This window comes from Hemitrygon akajei, chromosome 18 (genome assembly GCF_048418815.1).
Source record: "Hemitrygon akajei chromosome 18, sHemAka1.3, whole genome shotgun sequence".
In the NCBI taxonomy this organism is placed as follows: Eukaryota; Metazoa; Chordata; class Chondrichthyes; order Myliobatiformes; family Dasyatidae; genus Hemitrygon; species Hemitrygon akajei.
In genome coordinates, this window is record NC_133141.1 from 75,945,524 (window position 1) to 75,966,565 (window position 21,042).

General features: G+C 47.8%; 1 protein-coding gene across 3 annotated transcripts in view; it reads left to right on the top strand.

The window, feature by feature from the left end:
* Window positions 1-233: 233 nt before the first annotated feature.
* Window positions 234-21,042, top strand: part of coasy (CoA synthase) — a 55,127-nt gene continuing 34,318 nt past the window's right edge. For 2 of the 3 annotated variants that reach the window (XR_012102076.1, XM_073071829.1), the window contains exons 1-4: window positions 265-395; window positions 2,482-3,161; window positions 13,801-14,015; window positions 14,458-14,589. Coding sequence is in view for 2 of the 3 variants with exons in the window: in XM_073071829.1 (XP_072927930.1) it covers window positions 2,498-3,161; window positions 13,801-14,015; window positions 14,458-14,589 (1,011 nt within the window). In the remaining variant the exon portion in view is untranslated. Of the gene's footprint in view, window positions 396-2,481; window positions 3,162-13,800; window positions 14,016-14,457; window positions 14,590-21,042 lie in introns of all 3 variants that reach the window. The other variant, XM_073071830.1, reaches the window with a different exon arrangement.

A 21,042-nucleotide genomic window follows, 5' to 3' on the forward strand; every position in this document is an offset into this window, starting at 1 on the left:
TTCTCCGGAAGACATCTGAAGTGTCAGAGCAGCAAAGAGCGGATTGAATGACAAAGTATCTCAGTAAACTGGGCGAGCGACACCTCCCCCCTGCCCGACAACCAGCGCTCCGCGCCGGAAGTGACGACTAACGCCTGCTGCCAATCCACGAGGTGCCCCCGCCCCGCCGCACCGTCCAACCAATCAGAGCAGCGGCTGCCCCTCCCCCTGGCCCGCGGGACCTCCTCCCCACCCCGGAAGTGACGAGGAGCCGCCGCAGCCAGGCCGGGGTACGGTTCCTGCTCTGTGTCGGTGTCTCCGAACCCGGGGGGAGCGGGGTTGGACTTCGGAACCGAGCCGGTGACTCCGGGTCCCGGAAGGAGCAGGGAGGAGTCTGGCGAACCGAGGTCTCGGGGGTGGGTGAAATGATCTGGGAGTCGGGGTATTGGGATGGGCGAGGGTCTGGGAGTCGGGGTATTGGGGTGGGCGAGGGTCTGGGAGTCGGGGTATTGGGGTGGGCGAGGGTCTGGGAGTCGGTTATTGGGGTGGGCGAGGGTCTGGGAGTCGGGGTATTGGGGTGGGCGAGGGTCTTAGAGTCGGGGTATTGGGGTGGGCGAGGGTCTGGGGGTGGGTGCGGGGAGGGCGAGGGTCTGGGGGTGGGTGCGGGGAGGGCCAGGTGAGTCAAGGCAGCGGGGACTCGCGGTGTTGAACGTAAGTTTATCGTCAGAGTCACCACATGCAAACCCGAGATTCCTTTTCCTGCGGGCAAACTCAGCAAATCCATGGGATGGGATCAGTGAGCGATCAGCCAGAGTGCAGAGGGCAACAAACTGTGCAAATGCAAATATAAACCAGTCGCAATGAATAACGGGAACGCAAAATAACAAGATAGGGAGTCCTCAAAGTGAAATCATTGGCTGTAAGAGCATCACAATCGATGGCTGTGGTTACCCTCTTTGGTTCAAGAGCCTGGTGGTTGAGGGGTTGTAACTGTTCCTGAACCTGGTGGTGCGACTCCTGAGGCTCCTGCGTCGCTTTGAGAAAAGAGCGTGGCCTGGGTGGTGAGGATCTCTGTTGATACTGGGCGATAGGCTGTCGGTAGCCGGGGGTGGGAGCTGTGAGAGAGGAAGCAGATGAGAGGGAATATGCAGGGCGATGATTCGGGAGTCTGGGTACCGCGGTGTGGGGAGAAGCGAGGGGCTGGGGGGGTAGCGGGGTGCTGCGGTGGGCAAGATGATTTGGGTGTCGGGTCGTGAGACAGACAAGGGTCCGGGGTTAGCGGAAAGTGGGCTGTGAGCTGAGGGGAAGAAGCTTTTGGGGGGATCTCAGAGGAAGGTCCCAGGGAGAGTCAGAGGCAGGTTTTTTTCACTGAAGAGTAATGGGCACAGGAACATTCTAGCAGTAGAGGCAGATAGATTCAGGACATTTACGATATGCCATGACAGGTGGCTGGGGATCCCTGGTGTAGTCGCGCAAGGAGCAACACGGGTTGAAAGCCTGCTTGAGAGACCCAGATCTGAATTGTTAACCGCTTCTGTTTCCACAGGCACTGTCTGGTAGCTGAGTGTCCCAGCATTTTCTCTCTCCCTTCCCAGTCCAAAATCTGCATACTTTTTCTTTCATCGTGGCCCAACTTTGTAAAACTTTCGCAGGTCCTGCTGGAGGACTCTGTTGGGTTTATGTTGCTGCATCGGAAAAAGGATATAATTGCATCTGAGATCTCACAAAAGAAATTCACCAGGAATTTGCCTGGGTTGGTGGGGGGGTTGCCCGTTGTCCCCTTCGCCTTCTACCGGGGGGGGGGGGGGGGGGGACTGCAGAGCTCGCCTGGGAAAGGACACTCCCGTTATAAGCAGAGACTAGAGAGGCTGAGTTTGGTTTCCTTGGAGTGAGTCGGCTGGGGACAGCAGTGATTCTTGGACGAGCACAGACATTATCTAGTATGTCTTGGTGTGAGTGTGTTGTCTACGTGTTATTTTGTGTGTGTGTGTGTGTGTGTTGTATGTATGTATAACACAACACACACACACTTATGGGGGCAAATGCGAGCAGGCTTTTTCTGCTGGGACTACAACTGAAGGTCATGGGCTAAGGGTGAAAGGTGAAACGTTTAAGGGAACATGAGGGGAAACCTCTTCATTCAGAGGGTTGTGAGCTGACAGCGTAAGTGATGCATGCAACCTTGATTTCAATGTTTAAGCGGTTTGGAGAGGTCCATGGATGGTAGGGGTATGGAGGTCTATGGTCCCGGTGCAGGTCGATGGGAGTGAGCAGATTAAATGGCTCTGGCATGGACAAGATGGTCTCTTTGCTGTACTTCTCTGTGACGTGCACTACACACACAGCCCACGCATACCCACAGAACAATACAGGCCAACACTACTGATGGTTGTTGCGAAAGAACAAAAAGCTGTCTTTGCTCGTTACGCATGCCGTAAGAAGGAATTAAAAAGGAAACTTTTCGAATTGCAAAGTAATCATAATCTTATCATCGCCTTCCAGGTATCAGCCGGATCTGATGGCGATGTTTCGGACAGGAATACTGGTTTTAACGTCCTCTCTCCGCCTTATTCCATCACGCCTTGCTCCAGCCCTGGCAGCAGCCGCTAAAATCGTGGAGAAGGTACTCTATGTTCACTTGCACCCCGGTTTGGGACTGACGGACAATTGTGTTCCGCCTACCCCGACTTACATTCCGGCGAACCAGGAAGTGTCTCAGATACTGGCTCATCTGTATGCGAAAAGTTTAAGCGTTTGCAGTTGCCTGGATGTCAGAGTCATTCTTTCAAACGTTAAAAATCACTGCTCGACTCCGCAACCCTTTTCATCGGTACAGACGTTGTCCGAACCGCCGGAGGTGGTCCTCACAGACTATTGTATCACAGACTTGGATCAGTCTGGTCTAGTTACACAGTGTCTGGAAAAGTATATTCTTGGCTGCTACACCTGCAGACCCAACCTGCAGTCCATATTTTTGCCGTCTGGGGGTGACGATGCGGAGAATTCCCGCCCCGACGTGAGCGATTCAGGTCTGAGTGAAGGTTTGCCACCTTACAGTGACGTTGTACTTGGAGGCACTTTTGACAGGCTCCACTCTGCTCACAAGATCCTCCTCAGTGTATCGTGTCTTCTGGCGAGAAAGCGTTTGTTAATTGGAGTGGCGGATAGAGAATTACTCAACGGTGAGTGTTAACGTGCACTCAGTGTTGTCTGACCCTTTGTTAAACTGTGTGGGTTTACCAGGTATCCTGTTGGTGGGGACGATGTCAATAGTCTAATCACAATCTGGTGTAATGTCGTGAAGTTTGTCGTGAACCTTGCAGCAGCAATACGTGATAATAGAGAGTAAAAGGAAACTGTGAATTACAGTGAATATATGTATATTAATTAGTTAATTTGGGAAATTTGAGCAAAAAAAAAAGAAAAAATGTACTGAGGAAGTGTTCATGGGTTCAATGTCCATTCATAAATCGGATGGCAGAGGGGAAGAAGCTGTTCCTGAATCGCTGAGTGTGTATCTTCAGGCTCCTGTACCTCCTCCCTGATGGCAGAGGGGAAGAAGCTGTTCCTGAATCGCTGAGTGTGTGTCTTCAGGCTCCTGTACCCCCTCCCTGATGGCGGAGGGGAAGAAGCTGTTCCTGAATCGCTGAGTGTGTGTCTTCAGGCTCCTGTACCCCCTCCCTGATGGCGGAGGGGAAGAAGCTGTTCCTGAATCGCTGAGTGTGTGTCTTCAGGCTCCTGTACCCCCTCCCTGATGGCGGAGGGGAAGAAGCTGTTCCTGAATCGCTGAGTGTGTGTCTTCAGGCTCCTGTACCTCCTCCCTAATGGCAGAGGGGAAGAAGCTGTTCCTGAATCGCTGAGTGTGTGTCTTCAGGCTCCTGTACCCCCTCCCTGATGGCGGAGGGGAAGAAGCTGTTCCTGAATCGCTGAGTGTGTGTCTTCAGGCTCCTGTACCTCCTCCCTGATGGCAGAGGGGAAGAAGCTGTTCCTGAATCGCTGAGTGTGTGTCTTCAGGCTCCTGTACCCCCTCCCTGATGGCGGAGGGGAAGAAGCTGTTCCTGAATCGCTGAGTGTGTGTCTTCAGGCTCCTGTACCTCCTCCCTGATGGCAGAGGGGAAGAAGCTGTTCCTGAATCGCTGAGTGTGTGCCTTCAGGCTCCTGTACCTCCTCCCTGATGGCAGAGGGGAAGGAGCTGTTCCTGAATCGCTGAGTGTGTGCCTTCAGGCTCCTGTACCTCCTCCCTGATGGCAGAGGGGAAGGAGCTGTTCCTGAATCGTTGAGTGTGTGTCTTCAGGCTCCTGTACCACCTCCCTGATGGCAGAGGGGAAGAAGCTGTTCCTGAATCGTTGAGTGTGTGTCTTCAGGCTCCTGTACCTCCTCCCTGATGGCAGAGGGGAAGGAGCTGTTTCTGAATCGTTGAGTGTGTGTCTTCAGGCTCCTGTACCTCCTCCCTGATGGCAGAGGGGAAGAAGCTGTTCCTGAATCGCTGAGTGTGTGTCTTCAGGCTCCTGTACCTCCTCCCTGATGGCAGAGGGGAAGAAGCTGTTCCTGAATCGTTGAGTATGTGCCTTCAGGCTCCTGGCAGCAGTGAGTGGAGGATATGTCCTGGTTGATGGGGTCCTTAATGATGGATGCCGCCATTTTGGAGCATCGCCGTGTGATGACGTCCTGGATGCTGGGGAGGCCAGTGCCCATGATGGAACATCTCTCTGCAGCTTGCTTCTACCCTGTGTGGTAACACCCACCCCCACCCCATACCAGAATGCTCTCCACAGTACTTTTGTAGAAGTTTGAATGTTTTATTTGACAAACCAAATCTCCTCAGACTCCTAGTGAAATGCAGCCTTGCCACCTTTATGGCTGCATCGATATGTTGGGTCCAGGTTCGGTCCTCGTAGATCTTTGTATTTTCGTCATATCCTTCTACTGATGATGCTCTCCACTTCTTCCCGGATGGAGCGTAGCAGTTAGCCCAGCACTTTGCAGTGCCGGCGACCCAGGTTCGATTCCCGCTGCTGCCTGTGAGGAGTTTGCACGTTCTCTCCGGGTGCTCTGGTTCTCTGTACCAGTCCGAAGGCGTGCCGATCGGTAAATTGTCCCGTGATTAGGCTCAGATTAAATCACCGGGGTGCTCAAAGGGCCGGCAGGTCCTGTTCCACGCTGTATCTCATATAAATCAGAAACAAAATTAAGACCAACAAATTAATTAATTAAACATGGCCTTTCCATTGTGTCAGAAGAGTTCATCTCTTACCGAGGCTAACTGCGTGGTGCCAGGTTTGTCTTGGTCTCCCCCTTTGAATAAGAGTATAATATCTACCTTTCTCCAGTTACACAAACCATGTTTGTGAAGAATTAGAGAATTAATGTTGTGGTGTTCCCCTCCCCTGAGCATCCTAGGTCCTGAGTCAAGTTTCTGTAAGAACTTCATTGGGTGTCTGCGTTCGCCGTTGGAGTTTAGAGCACGCAGTTTATTCTGCCTTCGCTCGGGAGTTTTACCCTTTTTCTTAAGCTGGACACATAGCTGCAGTTTGAAAGTGGTTTTATTATTCGCCAATGTGTTGCAGTACACAAGGAGCTGATGTAAAAAGGCAGTACTTCCCGGCTCTCCAACGAAAAGCAGATTCAAATACTGATTGAAACTCCTCCGACTTCTAACACATGCTTCTCAAATGATATAAAATGGCCACCCTGATGACGAAAGCAATGCAAGAATGAGCCATCAACTGCAAGATCCAGTAATTAGAAACAGAACAATCAGGAAAGACATAACATAGTAGTTGTGGATAATCTGACACGAGCTGTGGTGGGCCTTGTGTATCTTTTTCCTTTATCTTTCCCAGGATTGAAATGCCTAACGCAAGAGGAGAGGGGCTTCACACGTGTGCTCCGTTCACACGGAGTGCTGGAACGCACTGCTAGGGCTGGTTGTGGGTGGCAGGTGCGACAGAGGCATGAAGAGTGTCTCGGACGGACAGGTGAATGTGTTGAGAATGAAGGGATGCCGACCTTGTGTATCCAATTGCCAGTTTGGTACCAGGTCATGGGCTGTGTGAGTTTGTGTGGCGAGAGGGCGTACAGGAGCGAGACGGATCAGCTGGTTGAGCGGCATGGCAGCAGCAACTTTGCACTCAGCGTCAGCAAGGCCAAAGTGCTGAGTGTGGACTTCAGGAGGGATGGGGGTTAGGGTACTCGTAGAGGGATCCGAAGTGGAAAGAGTGAGCGATTTCATGTTCCTGGGTGTCAATATCTCGGGATTTATCCTGGACCCAACATCGATACAAAGAAGACACAACAGTGGCTATACTTCATTAAAGTTTGAGGAGATTTGACCATAAGATATCGGAGTATAAATCAAGTCCGCTCCACCATTTCATCGTGGCTGGTCCAATTTTTCTCTCAGCCTCAGTCTCCTGCCTTCTCCCTGTATCCCTTCATGCCCTGCCCATTCAAGAATCTATCAAACTCCGACTTAAATATACGTAAAGACTTGGCCTCCACGGCCGCCGGTGGTACAGAATTCTACCAATTCGCCACTCTCTGGCTAAAGAAATTTCTCCTCATCTCCATTCTAAAAGGACGCCTGTCTATTCTGAGACTGTGTCCTCTGGTCTTAGACTCTCCCACCATGGGAAACAACCTCTCCACATCCACTCTATCTGTGTCCTCTGGTCCTAGACTCCCCCACTATGGGAAACATCCTCTCCACATCCACTCCATCTGTGTCCTCTGGTCCTAGACTCCCCCACTATAGGAAACATCCTCTCCACATCCACTCCATCTGTGTCCTCTGGTCCTAGACTCCCCCACTATAGGAAACATCCTCTCCACATCCACTCCATCTGTGTCCTCTGGTCCTAGACTCCCCCACTATGGGAAACATCCTCTCCACATCCACTCTATCTGTGTCCTCTGGTCCTAGACTCCCCCACTATGGGAAACATCCTCTCCACATCCACTCTATCTGTGTCCTCTGGTCCTAGACTCCCCCACTATAGGAAACATCCTCTCCACATCCACTCCATCTGTGTCCTCTGGTCCTAGACTCCCCCACTATGGGAAACATCCTCTCCACATCCACTCTATCCGTGTCCTCTGGTCCTAGACTCCCCCACCATGGGAAACATCCTCTCCACATCCACTCTATCAAGGCCTTTCACCATTCGATAGGTTTCAATTAGATCACCCCTCAGTCTTCTGAATTTCAGTGAATACAGGCCCAGAGCCGTCAAACGCTCTTCATGTGACAAGCCGTTCAATCCTGGAATAATTTTCGTAAACCTGTTTTGAACCCTCTCCAGTTTCAGCGCAACCTTTCTAAGATAAGGGGCCCAAAGCTGATCACAATACTCCAAGTGATCACAATACTCATCAGTGCTTTATAAAGTTACATCCTTGCTTTTATATTCTAGTCTTCTTGAAAAGAATGCCAACATCACATTTGCCTTCCTCACCACTGACTCAGCCTGCAAATTAACCCTCCACCTATCTCGATATCATCTGCAAGCTTTGCAACAAAGCCATCAATTTCATCATCCAAATCATTGACTATAACATAAGAAGAATGGATCCCAACACAGACTCCCGTGGAACACCACTAGTCACCGGCAACCAGCCAGGAAAGGCTCCCTTTATTCCCACTCTTAGCCACTGCCAATCAGTCACTGCTTTATCTATGCTAGACTCTCTTCTGTAATACCATGGCATCGTAGCTTCTTAAGTAGCCTCGTGTGGCACCTTGTCAAAGCCTTCTGAAAATCCAAGTACGCAGCATTAACTGATTCTCCTCCGTCTATCCAGCTTGCTATGTCCTCAAAGAATTCTGACAGATTTGTCAGGCAAGATTTTCCCTTGAGGAAACCATGGCGTGCTTCATCATGTGTCTGCAAGTACCCCAAAACCACATCCTTAACAATCGACTCCCAGCATCTTCCCAACCACTGAGGTCAGACAGGCCTATAGTTTCCTTCCTTCTGCCTCTCTCCCTTCTTGAAGCGTGGAGTGACATTTTCAATTTTCCAGTCTTCCAGACCCATTCCAGAATCAGTGATTCTTGAAAAGATCGTTACTAATGCCTCCATGATCTCCAGCCGTTTCTTTCACAGCTCTGGGGCGTACACCATCTGGTCCAGGTGACTTATCCACCTTCAAACCTTTCAAACAAGAACCTTCTCTCCAGTAATGATAACCTCACACACTTCATGATACCTGGAACTGTTAGTATCTTCCACAGTGAAGACTGATGTAAAATATGTTTATCCGCCATTTCCTTGTTCCCTCCATTACTACCTCTCCAGCATCATTTCCAGCAGTCTGACAACCACTCTCTCCTCTTTTTTTTTACACTTTATGTATCTGAAGATACTTTTGGTATCCTCTTTAATATTATCGGCCAGCTTACTTCTGTATTTTATCTTTACCTTCTCAATTACTTTTTTAGTTGCCTTTTGTTGGTTTTTAAAAGCTTCCCGATCCTCTAATTTCCCACTAATGTTTGCTCTCTTATATGCCCTCTCTTTGGCTTTTATGTTGGCTTTGACTTCCCTTGTTAGCCACAGTTATGTCATCTTTCCTTAGAATACTTCTTGCACTTTGGTTTGTACGTATCCTGTCCCTTGCAAATTCCAGCCATTGCTGCTCTGCCAGTGATCTTTTCCAATCAATTCTGGCCAGCTCCTCTCTCATGCCTCTGTCATTCTGACACATCTGACTGTAGCTTCTCCCTCTCAGATTTCAGGGTGAATTGGATAATATTATAATCACTTTCTCCTTGGGGCTCTTTTACCCTAAGCCAGGGGTGTCAAACTCATTTTAGGTCACGGGCCGGATTGAGCAAAATGCAGCTTCATGCGGGCCGGATCAGTCGGACGCGTGCGAACGCAGCTTTCGTTGCCTCCGTTTTTTCAGCCTGCTCTCATGTGTCTCAGTCTCTGCTATAACTACAAAGTGTTGCACTTTACAAATTCCGTTTCTTATGAAGAAGACTGCCGAATAAACACTAAAAACCCTGAAAACCTGGTACCTGAATAAACTCAGCATTAGCCATATCATACGCCATAGGCGCTTTGATTACTGGGGCCAGCTTTAATAGTAATTAGATATTATCTCGCGGGCCAAAGATAATTCCACCGCGGGCTGGATTTGGCCCGCGGGCCTTGAGTTTGACATATATGCCCTAAGCTCTCTAATCAATTCCGGTTCATTGCACAGCACCCAGTCCAGAATAGATGATCCTCAAGTTAGTCAATCACATGTTGCTCTAAAAAAATCCATCTCACAGGCATTCTATAAATTCTCCCTCCTAGAATCCCACACCAACCTGATTTTCCCCAATCTACCTGCATATTGAACCCCCCCCCCCATGCCTATTGTAACTTTGCCCTTTTGACATGCATTGCATTTTCCATCTCCCATTGTAATTTGTGGACCACGTCCTTAACTACTGTTTAGTAACTCCCATCAGGGTATTTTTACCCTTTCAGTTCTTTAGCTCTGTCCACAATGATTAAAAGCTTTCTGATGCAATGACACCTCTTTCCAATGATTTGATTTCAATTTTTTTACCAACAGAACCACGCCACCCCCTCTGCTTCCTGCCTTATCCCTTCGATACAATGCATGTCCTTAGACGTTAAGCTCCCGGCTATAATCCCAGCCATGGTTCAGTGATGCCTACAACCTTATGCCTGCCAATCTGCAACTGTGCTGCCAGTTCATCTACCTTATTCCGTATACTGCGCACATTCTAATACAACACCTTCTGTCCCGTGTTCACCCGTTTCAATTTTGTCACACCATGCTCAGCTTTTTTATTCCTAACTTTGTCTGAAGTCTTACCAACATCTGCCTCCATAACCTCTGTTCTATTCTCTGGTTCCATCCCCCTGCAACTCCAGTTCAAGCTTCACTGTAGCATTAGCAAGCATCCTGCTAGGATGTTAATCCCACTCCAGTTCAGGTGCAATCTGTCCCTTCCGTACACGCCCCACCTTCCCCGGAAGAGAGCTCACTGAAGAGGCCAGTTCCTTATGCACTGCCTCCTACACAAACTCCTTCGCCACGTATTAAAATTTATAATCTTCCTAGTTCTGGTTTCACTAGCACATGGCATGGGTAGCAGTCCTGAGATCACAACCCTGGAAGTCCTGTCCTTTAACTTCACACGCAACTCCCCGACCTCCCCATGCAGAACCTCTTCACTCATCCTACCCGTGTCATTGGTACCTACGTGGACCACGACTTCACCCTCCCAGTTAATGCTGAGGACTCGATCCAAGATATCCCGGACTCTGGTACCCGGGAGGCAACAAACCATCCGGGAATCTCATTCTCACCCACAGAACCCCCTTTCTGTTCCTCTAACTAAACGAGTCCACTATCACCACATTGTGCCTCTTCTCCCCCTTCCCTTCTGAGTCACAGAGGCAGACAGTGCCAGAGACATGACCACTGTGACTTGGGTCATTACCCCTGACAGTATCCAAAGTGATATACCTGTCGTTTAGGGGGGCGGCCACAGGGATACTGTGCACTGGCTCCTTAATCCCTTTCTCCTTCCTGACTGTCACCCAGTTTCCTGTGTCCTGCCCTTGGGTGTAACTACCTCTCTCTATCACCCCCTCAGCCTCCCGAACGATCCGGAGTTCATCCAGTTCCGGCTCCAGCTCCGGAATGCAGATTGTTAGAAGCTGCAGCCGGATGCACTTCCCGTAGTTGTAGCCGTCAGGGACACTGGACTTCTCCCTGCCTTCCCACATCCCGCCAGGGAGGCATTCATCTCTGCTGACATTGCATCCTGCCTGACATCTCCACTGTCCCAGCTGGAGCAGATTCGAGGAAGAGAAGGAAAGGAGTTTGCGCTCTGCTTTCTCTGAGTGAAGCCGCTCTTCTCTGAAGCATCAGAGAGCTAAAGCTTTAAGATCACCACTCTGACTCTGTCCACTGTGCTTTCAATCACAGACACCCGCTGGCCACTGGTCAAAGCTCTGTTACGCTGCCAGAAACCGCTTCTGCCTTTTCTCCTCGGGCTGTGGGCCCGATTGAAGCCCCCTCCTCTCCTGTTGGCCGCTGGTCAAAGCTCTGTTACGCTGCCAGAAACCGCTTCTGCCTTTTCTCCTTGGGCTGTGGGCCCGATTGACGCCCCCCTCCTCTCCTGTTGGCCGCTGGTCAAAGCCCTGTTACGCTGCCAGAAACCGCTTCTGCCTTTTCTCCTCGGGCTGTGGGCCCGATTGAAGCCCCCTCCTCTCCTTTTGGCCGCTGGTCAAAGCTCTATTACGCTGCCAGAAACCGCTTCTGCCTTTTCTCCTCGGGCTGTGGGCCCGATTGAAGCCCCCTCCTCTCCTTTTGGCCGCTGGTCAAAGCTCTATTACGCTGGAGGTACAGGAGCCTGAAGACACACACTCAATGATTCAGGAACAGCTTCTTCCCCTCTGCCATCAGGGAGGAGGTACAGGAGCCTGATGGCTCACACTCAATGATTCAGGAACAGCTTCTTCCCCTCTGCCATCAGGGAGGAGGTACAGGAGCCTGAAGACACACACTCAGCGATTCAGGAACAGCTTCTTCCCCTCTGCCATCAGGGAGGAGGTACAGGAGCCTGAAGGCACACACTCAGCGATTCAGGAACAGCTTCTTCTCTGCCATCCGATTCCTAAATGGACATTGAACCCATGAACACGACCTCATTACTTTTTTTATTTCTGTTTTTGCATTTAATTTAGTTGTTCTGTGTACTCTATACATACAGTGCCTATAAAAAGTATTCACCCCCCCCCCCCCCATCCCCTCCGGAAGTTTTTCATGTTTTGTTGTTTTACAGCATTGAATCACAGCGGATTTAATTTGGCTTTTTTGACACTGGTCTACAGACGAAGACAGTTTTGTGTCAAAGCGAAAACAGATCTCTACAAAGTGATCTAGATTAATTACAAATGTAAAAGACAAAACAATTAATTGCATAAGTGTTCACTCCCTTTAATATGACGCGCCAAATCATCACTCATGCAGCCAGCTGCTTTTAGAAGTCACATAATTAGTTACATAGAGATCTGATTTTGGAGACCTGTGTGCAGTCAAGGTGTTTCAGTTGATTGTAGTAAAAATACACCTGTATCTGGAAGGTCCAACTGCTGGTGAGTCAGCATTCTGGCAAAAACTACACCGTGAAGACAAAAGAACACTCCAGGCAACTCCGTGAAAAGGTTATTGAAAAGCACAAGTCAGGAGATGGATAAAGGAAAATTTCCAAGCCACTGTATATCTCTTGGAGTACAGTTAAGTCAATCATCAAGAATATGGCACAGCTGTAAATCTGCCTGGAGCAGGCCATCCTCAAACACTGAGTGACCCTGCAAGAAGGGAACCAGTGAGGGAGGCCACCAGGAGGACCTATGACCACTCTGGAGGAGTTGCAAGTTTCAGAGGCTGAGATGGGAGACACTGCGCGTACAACAACCGTTGCTCAGGTGCTTCCACTGATGGGGGAAAAAAAAAACTCGCATGAAATCTCAGCTGGTTTGCCCGAAGGTACGTGGGAGACTCTGAAACCCAAACTGAGCTTTTTGGCCATCAGACAAAATGTTTTGTTAACGTAAGCCGAACACCACGCATCATTAAAAACACACCATCCCTACAGTGAAGCATGGTGGTGGCTGCATCATGCCGTGGGGATGCCTCGTTGCGGCAGGCCCTGCAAGGTAGAGGGTAAAATGAACGCAGCTAAGTACGGGGAAAACCTGATGCAGTCTGCAAGAGAACTGCGACTTGGGAGGAGATTTGTTTTCCAGCAAGACGATGAAGGCAAGCTGATGGAGACCTATCCATACAGACTCGAGACTTTAATTGCTGCCAAAAGGTGCACCTGCTTAATACTGACTTGAAGGGGGGGTGAGTAATTATGCATTCAATTTAGACCAATTTGTTTTCACTTTGACATGAAAGTCTTTTTCTGTTGATCAGTGTCAAATAAGCCAAATTAAATCCACTGTGATTCAATGTTGTAAAACATGAAAACTTCCAAGGTGGGGGTGGGGGGGGTTGAATACCTGTTGTAGGCACTATAAGTGAGGCTTAATCTGCAGTATTGTGTGCAGTTTGGAGTATTGGAGATTGAGAGGGGATCTGATTGCAACATATAAGATTATTAAGGGATTGGACAAGATAGAGGCAGGAAATATGTTTCAGATGCTGGGAGAGTCCAGTACCAGAGGGCATGGTTTGAGAATAAGGGGTAGGTCATTTAGGACAGAGTTAAGGAAAAACTTCTTCTCCCAGAGAGTTGTGGGGGTCTGGAATGCACTGCCTCGGAAGGCAGTGGAGGCCAATTCTCTGGATGCTTTCAAGAAGGAGCTAGATAGGTGTCTTATGGATAGGGGAATCAAGGGATATGGGGACAAGGCAGGAACCGGGTATTGATAGTAGATGATCAACCATGATCTCAGAATGGCGGTGCAGGCTCGAAGGGCCAAATGGTCTACTTCTGCACCTATTGTCTATTGTGTACCCACGAAAGATGTAAATAAGATTGACAGAGTACAGAGAAAATTTACAAGGATATCTTAACTTAGTCCCTTGGGCCCACAACCTCGTCAGGTTTTGAGGCTTCTGCGTCTCGGTGACCTCCCGGAGAGCGATACTGGCTGGAGTCTTGGTCAGGTCACCCATCCCAAGCAGGTCGAAAGGGTAGAGGGCAGATGGGGAGTGGTCCACCGGCCCTCCAGTTTCAGGGGTTCCACTCACTGGGAAAACAGACTTCGTTTGTGTGTTTATTTATTAAACCTGAATATCGTTCTCAGACGCTACATTTTAAAATATCTATTGCAGGTAAAGATCTAAAGGAGTTAATCGAGCCGTACCAAGATCGTGTGGACAAGGTTAGGACGTTCCTGTTGGACGTAAATCCGGGCATACAATATGAGCTCTGCTCCCTGCGAGACCCCTATGGACCAGCTATCACCGACCCGGATCTGGAGTGCATTGTTGTTAGTGATGAGACCCGTAAGGGTGGAGATGCAGTGAACCGGAAGCGACTGGCAAATGTAATGTATACAAGAATGGGAGCATAAAATGCAGAACAGCTTGTACCCAAAAGCAATTTTTAACTTGTAAGACATCCTGAGGAGCTGTAATCACGCCAATCTTTGCAGTAACTGCATTCGTCTGTATAGTTAAACAAGCCAGGGTTTATCTGGAGACCTAGAAGTTACTCGGTTACAAAAGATGGAGATGCTGCATCTAGTCTTTTCAGTCCTTAAGTGTGTGAGGCCGTGTTTGGATTAGCTGTAAGCCTCACAACCTCTGCCACTTAGAGGACCAAGTTTCACCAGTCGCGTGTGCTTTAGATTCACGACCTCTGACACTTAAAGGATGAGGGTACCAGCCGCATGCTTTCTTCCCGTTTACTCGACTCTCTGCCTTTGCCCTCTGTATTTCAACTTGCTTTGTGTCTGTTTCAGAAATTCCATTGCTTCTTTTCGTCAGGCCCTCCAGGAGTTGGCAATCCACCAGATCAGTCTTGTTAAGGACGTCCATCACACCAGCGATGAAGAAGAAAAAATCAGCTCGTCCACTCTCAGAAAGCGACTGTTAGGATCTTTGCTCGTACCTCCCAAAGTAAGTCCCACTACGGTAGCATCATGAGTTGAACTTTAATGCCGTCTGCCCGTACGTGTACCGGTGGACCGAACTAGGGCCAGAGGTCACAGCCTCAGAACAGAGGGGCACAGATGGAGAGGAATTCCTTGAGCCAGAACTTAGTGAATCTGTGGAACTCGTGGCCAAGGGTGGCTGTGGAGGCCAAGTCATTGGGTATATTTAAGGCAGAGTTTGATAGATTCTTGATTAGTCAGGGCATGAAGGGGTACGGGGAGAAGGCAGGAGATTGAGGCTAAGAGGGAAAAATCCATCAGCATGATAAAATGCCGGAGCAGACTCGATGGCCTAATTCTGCTCCTATATCTTGGATATTCCTCTGGATGATATATCACACACAGTACATAACATAGAAAACCTACAGCATGATATAGGCCCTTCAGCCCACAAAGCTGTGCTGAACACGTCCTTACCTTAGAAATTACCTAGGGTTACCCATAGCTGAGTTCCATGTACGTATACATGAGTCTCTTAAAAGACCCGATCGTATCCGCCTTCACCACCATCGCCGGTAGCCCATTCCATGCATTCACCACTCTCTGCGTGGGAAAAAAAAACTTACCCCTGACATCTCCTCTGTACCTACTTCCGAGCACCTTAAAACTGAGCCCTCTCATTTTGGCCATTTCAGCCCTGGGGGAAAAAGCCTCTGACTATCCACACGATCAATGCCTCTCATCATCTTATACACCTCTATCAGGTCGCCTCTCATCCATCGTCGCTCCAAGGGAAAAAGACCGAGTTCACTCCACTTATTCTCATAAGACATGCTCCCCACTCAGGCAACATCCTTGTAAATCTCCTCTGCACCCTTTCTATAGTTTCCACATCCTTCCTGCAGTGAGGTGACCAGAACTGAGCACAGTACTCCAAGTGGGGTCTAACCAGGGTCTTATAGAGCTGCAACATTACCTCTCGGCTTCTAAACTCAATCTCCACGATTGATGAAGGCCAATGCACCGTATGCCTTCTTAACCATAGAGTCAACCTGCACAGCTGCTCTGAGTGTCTTATGGACTTGGACCGCAAGATCCCTCCGATCCTCCACACTATTCTGTTATCATATTTGACCTACCGAATGAACCACATCACACTTACCTGGGTTGAACTCCATCTGCCACTTTTCAGCCCAGTTTTGCATTCTATCAGTGTCCCGCTGTAACTTCTGACAGCCCTCCACACTATCCACAACATCCCCAACCTTTGTGTCATCAGCAACCCATCCCTCCACTTCCTCATCCAGGTCATCCAGATCCCAAAGAGTTGAGGTCCCAGAATAGATTCCTGAGACACACTACTGGTGACCAAGTTCCATGCAGAGTATGACCTGTTTACACTTTGCCTTCTGTGGGCAAGCCAGTTCTGGATCCACAAGGCAATGTCCCCTTGGATCCCATGCCTCCTTACTTTCTCAATAAGCCTTGCATGGGGTACCTTGTCAAATGCCTTGCTGAAATCCATATACACTACATCTACTGCTCTACCTTCATCAATGTGTTTAGTCACATCCTCAAAAAATTCAACCAGGCTCGTAAAGCATGGCTTGCCTTTCACAAAGCCATGCTGTCTATTCCTAGTCATATTATGCCTCTCCAAATGTTCATAAATCCTGCCTCTCAGGATCTTCTCCATCAACTTACCAACCACTGAAGTAAGACTGACTGGTCTATAATTTCCTGGGCTATCTTTACTCCCTTTCTTGAATAATGGAACAACATCCGGAACCTCTCCTGACCCCATTGATGATGCAAAGATCATCGCCAGAGTCTCAGCAATCTCCTCCCTCGCCTCCCACAGTAGCCTGGATTATCTCGTCCGGTCCCAGTGACTTATCCAACTTTATGCTTTCCAAAAGCTCCAGCACATCATCTTATTATCTACGTGCTCAAGCTTTTCAGTCCGTTGTAAGACATCCCTACAATCGCCAAGATCCTTTACCGTAGTGAATACTGAAGCAAAGTACTCATTAGCTACCTCTGCTCTCTCCTCCGGTTCCATACACACTTCCCCACTGTCACAATTGATTGGTCCTGTTCTCTCACGTCTTATCCTCTTGCTGTTCACATACTTGTAGAATGCCTTGGGATTTTCCTTAATCCTGTCCACCAAGGCCTTCTGATGGCCCTTTCTGGCTCTCCTAATTTCTTTAAGTTCCTTCCTGCTAGCCTTATAATCTTCTAGATCACTATCATTACCTAGTTTACTGTACCTTTCGTAAACTCTTCCTCTTGACTAGATTTACAACAGCCTTTATATATCACAGTTCCTGTACCCTACCATCCTTACCCTGTCTCATTGGAATGTACCTATGCAGAACTCCATGCATCATATGACAATTACAGCACGGAAACAGGCCATCTCGGCCCTTCTAGTCCGTACAGAATGCTTACTCTCACCTAGTCCCACCGACCCGCACTCAGCCCATAACCCTCCATTCCTTTCCTGTCCATATACCTATCCAATTGACAACATCAAACCTGCCTCTACCACTTCTACTGGAAGCTTGTTCCACACAGCTACCACTCTGAGTAAAGAAGTTCCCCCTTGCGTTACCCCTAAACTTTTGCCCCCTAACTCTCAACTTATGTCCTCTTGTTTGAATCTCCCCTACTCTCAATGGAAAAAGCCTATCCACGTCAACTCTATCTATCCCCCTCATAATTTTAAATACCTCTATCAAGTCCCCCCTCAGCCTTCTACGCTCCAAAGAATAAAGACCTAACTTGTTCAACCTTTCTCTGTAACTTAGGTGCTTAAACCCAGGTAACATTCTAGTAAATCTTCTCTGTACTCTCTCTATTTTGTTGACATCTTTTCTATAATTCGGTGACCAGAACTGTACACAATATTCCAAATTTGGCCTTACCAATGCCTTGTACAATTTTAACATTACATCCCTAATCCTATACTCAATTCTCTGTTTTATAAAGGCCAGCATACCAAAAGCTTTCTTCACCACCCTATCCACATGAGATTCCACCTTCAGGGAACTATGCACCATTATTCCTAGGTCACTCTGTTCTACTGCATTCTTCAATTCTTCCATTTACCATGTATGTCCTATTTTGATTAGTCCTACCAAAATGTAGCACCTCACACTTATCAGCATTAAACTCCATCTGCCATCTTTCAGCCCACTCTTCTAACTGGCCTAAATCTCTCTGCAAACTTTGAAAACCTACTTCATTATCCACAATGCCACCTACCTTTGTATCATCTGCATACTTACTGATCCACTTTACCACCCCATCATCCAGATCATTAATGTATATGACAAACAACATTGGACCCCATACAGATCCCTGAGGCACACCACTAGTCATTGGCCTCCAACCTGACAAACAGTTATCCACCACTACTCTCTGGCATCTCCCATCCAGCCACTGTTGAATCCATTTTACTACTTCAATATTAATACCTAATGATTGAACCTTCCTAACTAACCTTCCGTGCAGAACCTTGTCAAAGGCCTTACTGAAGTCCATATAGACAACACTGCTTTACCCTCGTCAACTTTCCTAGTAACCTCTTCAAAAAATTCAATAAGATTTGTCAAACATGACCTTCCATGCACAAATCCATACTGACTGTTCCTAATCAGACCCTGTCTATCCAGATAATTATATATACTATCTCTAAGAGTACTTTCCATTAATTTACCCACCACTGATGTCAAACTTACAGTCCTGACGAAGGGTCTCGGCCCGAAACATCGACAGCGCTTCTCCCTGTAGATGCTGCCTGGCCTGCTGTGTTCCACCAGCATTTTGTGTGTGTTGTTGAGGCATATAATTGCTAGGTTTACTCTTAGAACCCTTTTTAAACAGTGGAACCACATGAGCAATACGCCAATCCTCCTGCACCATCCCTGTTTCTAATGGCATTTCTGTAAGAGCCCCTGCTATTTCTACACTAACTTCCCTCAAAGTCCTAGGGAATATTCTGTCAGGACCTGGAGATTTATCCACTTTTATATTCTTTAAAAGCGCCAGTATTTCCTCCTCTTTAATCGTCATAGTTTCCATAACTTCCCTACTTTAGTCTAGGACCAGAGGACATAGATAGAGTGAATGTGGAGAGGATGTTTCCTATAGTGAGGGAGTCTAGGACCAGAGGGCACAGATAGAGTGTGGAGAGGATGTTTCCTGTAGTTGGGGAGTCTAGGACCAGAGGACTCAGATAGAGTGGATGTGGAGAGGATGTTTCCTATAGTTGGGGAGTTTAGGACCAGAGGACACAGATAGAGTGGATGTGGAGAGGATGTTTCCTATAGCAGGGGAGTCCATAGTTTTCATAACTTCCCTACTTGCTTCCCTTACCTTACACAATTCAATATCCTTCTCCTTAGTGAATACCGAAGAAAATAAATTGTTCAAAATCTCCCCCATCTCTTTGGTTCCACACATAGCTGTCCACTCTGATTCTCTAAGGGACCAATTTTATCCCTCACTATCCTCTTGTTATTAATATAACTGTAGAAACCCTTTGGATTTGTTTTCACCTTACTTGTCAAAGCAACCTCGTATCTTCTTTTAGCTTTTCTAATTTCTTTCTTAAGATTCTTTTTACATTCTTTATATTCTTCGAGCACCTCATTTACTCCATGCTGCCTATATTTATTGTAGATATCTCTCTTTTTCCGAACCAAGTTTCCTATATCCCTTGAAAGCCATGGCTCTCTTAAACTTTTAACCTTTCCTTTCAGGAACATAAAGAACCTTTAAGGAACATTAAGGAACCTTTCCTTAACAGAAACATAAAGACTCTGTACCCCCAAAATTTCACCTTTAAATGACCTCCATTTCTCTATTACATCCTTCCCATAAAACAAATTGTCCCAATCCACTCCTTCTAAATCCTTTTGCATCTCCTCAAAGTTAGCCTTTCTCCCATCAAAAATCTCAACCCTCGGTCCAGTCCTATCCTTCTCCATAATTATATTGAAACTAATGGTATTGTGATCACTGGACACGAAGTGCTCCCCAACGCATGCCTCCGTCACCTGACCTATCTCATTCCCTAACAGGAGATCCAACACTTCCCCTTCTCTAGTTGGTACCTCTATGTATTGCTGCAAAAATTTTACAAACTCACACATTTTACAAACTCCAAACCACCCAACCCTTTTACAGTATGGGCTTCCCAGTCTATGTGTGGAAAATTAAAATCTCCCACAATCACAACCCTGTGCTTACTACAAATATCTGCTATCTCCTTGCAAATTTGCTCCTCCAATTCTCGCTCCCCATTAGGTGGTCTATAATACACCCCTATAAGTTTTACTACACCTTTCCCATTCCTCAATTCCATCCAAATAGTCTCCCTAGATGAGCCCTCGGATCTATCCTGCCAAAGCACAGCTGTTATATTTTCTCTGACAAGCAACACAACACCTCCCCCTCTTGTCCCTCTGATTCTATCACACCTGAAGCAATGAAATCCAGGAATATTTAGTTGCCAATCACACCCCTCCTGCAACCATGTTTCACTAATAGCTACAACATCATATTTCCAGGTATCAATCCATGCTCTAAGCTCATCCACCTTTCTTACAATGCTCCTAGCATTAAAATAACTGCATTTAAGAAATTCTCCACCTCTTCCTCTCTGTTTATCCCTAACATTACAAACAACTTAACTATCTTCTTTTTCTTCCTTCTCCCATACATCTGTTCCTACACTCTGGTTCCCCTCCCCCCTTGTATCTAGTTTAAATCCACTGGAGCTTCTCTAGCAAACCTACCTGCAAGAATATTTGTGCCCCTCCAGTTCAGATGTAAACCGTCCTGCCAGAACAGGTCTCACCTTCTCTGGAAAACTGCCCAATTATCTATAAATCTGAAGCCCTCCCTCCTGCACCATGTCTTCAGCCACACGTTGATCTGCACTATCTTAGTATTTCTAAATCCTGAGATTGCTATCCTGGAGGTCCTGTCTTTTAACTTGGCACCTAGCTTCCTAAACTCAACTTTCAGGACCTCCTCAGTCTTCCTACCCACGTCATTGGTCCCTACATGGACCACGACATCCGGCTGCTCACCCTCCCTCTTGAGAATACTGAAAACTCGATCCGAGATATCGCGGTCCCTGGCACCAGAGAGGCAACAGACCTTCCGGGATTCTCGATCTCTTCCACAAAACCTCCTATCTGTCCCCCTAGCTATCAAATCCCTTATCACTACTGCTCTCCTCTTTTCCCTCCTTCCCTTCTGAGCTGAGGGTCCAGTCTCGGTGTCAGAGACGCAACCACTGCAACTTGTCCCTGGTAGGTCGTCCCCACCAACAGTATCCAAAATGATATACTTATTATTGATGGGAACGACCACAGGGGTCTGTCTGTCTATTCCCCTTCCCTCTCCTGACAGTCACCCAACTACCTGTCTCCTGACTCTTAGGGGTGACTATCTCCCTGAA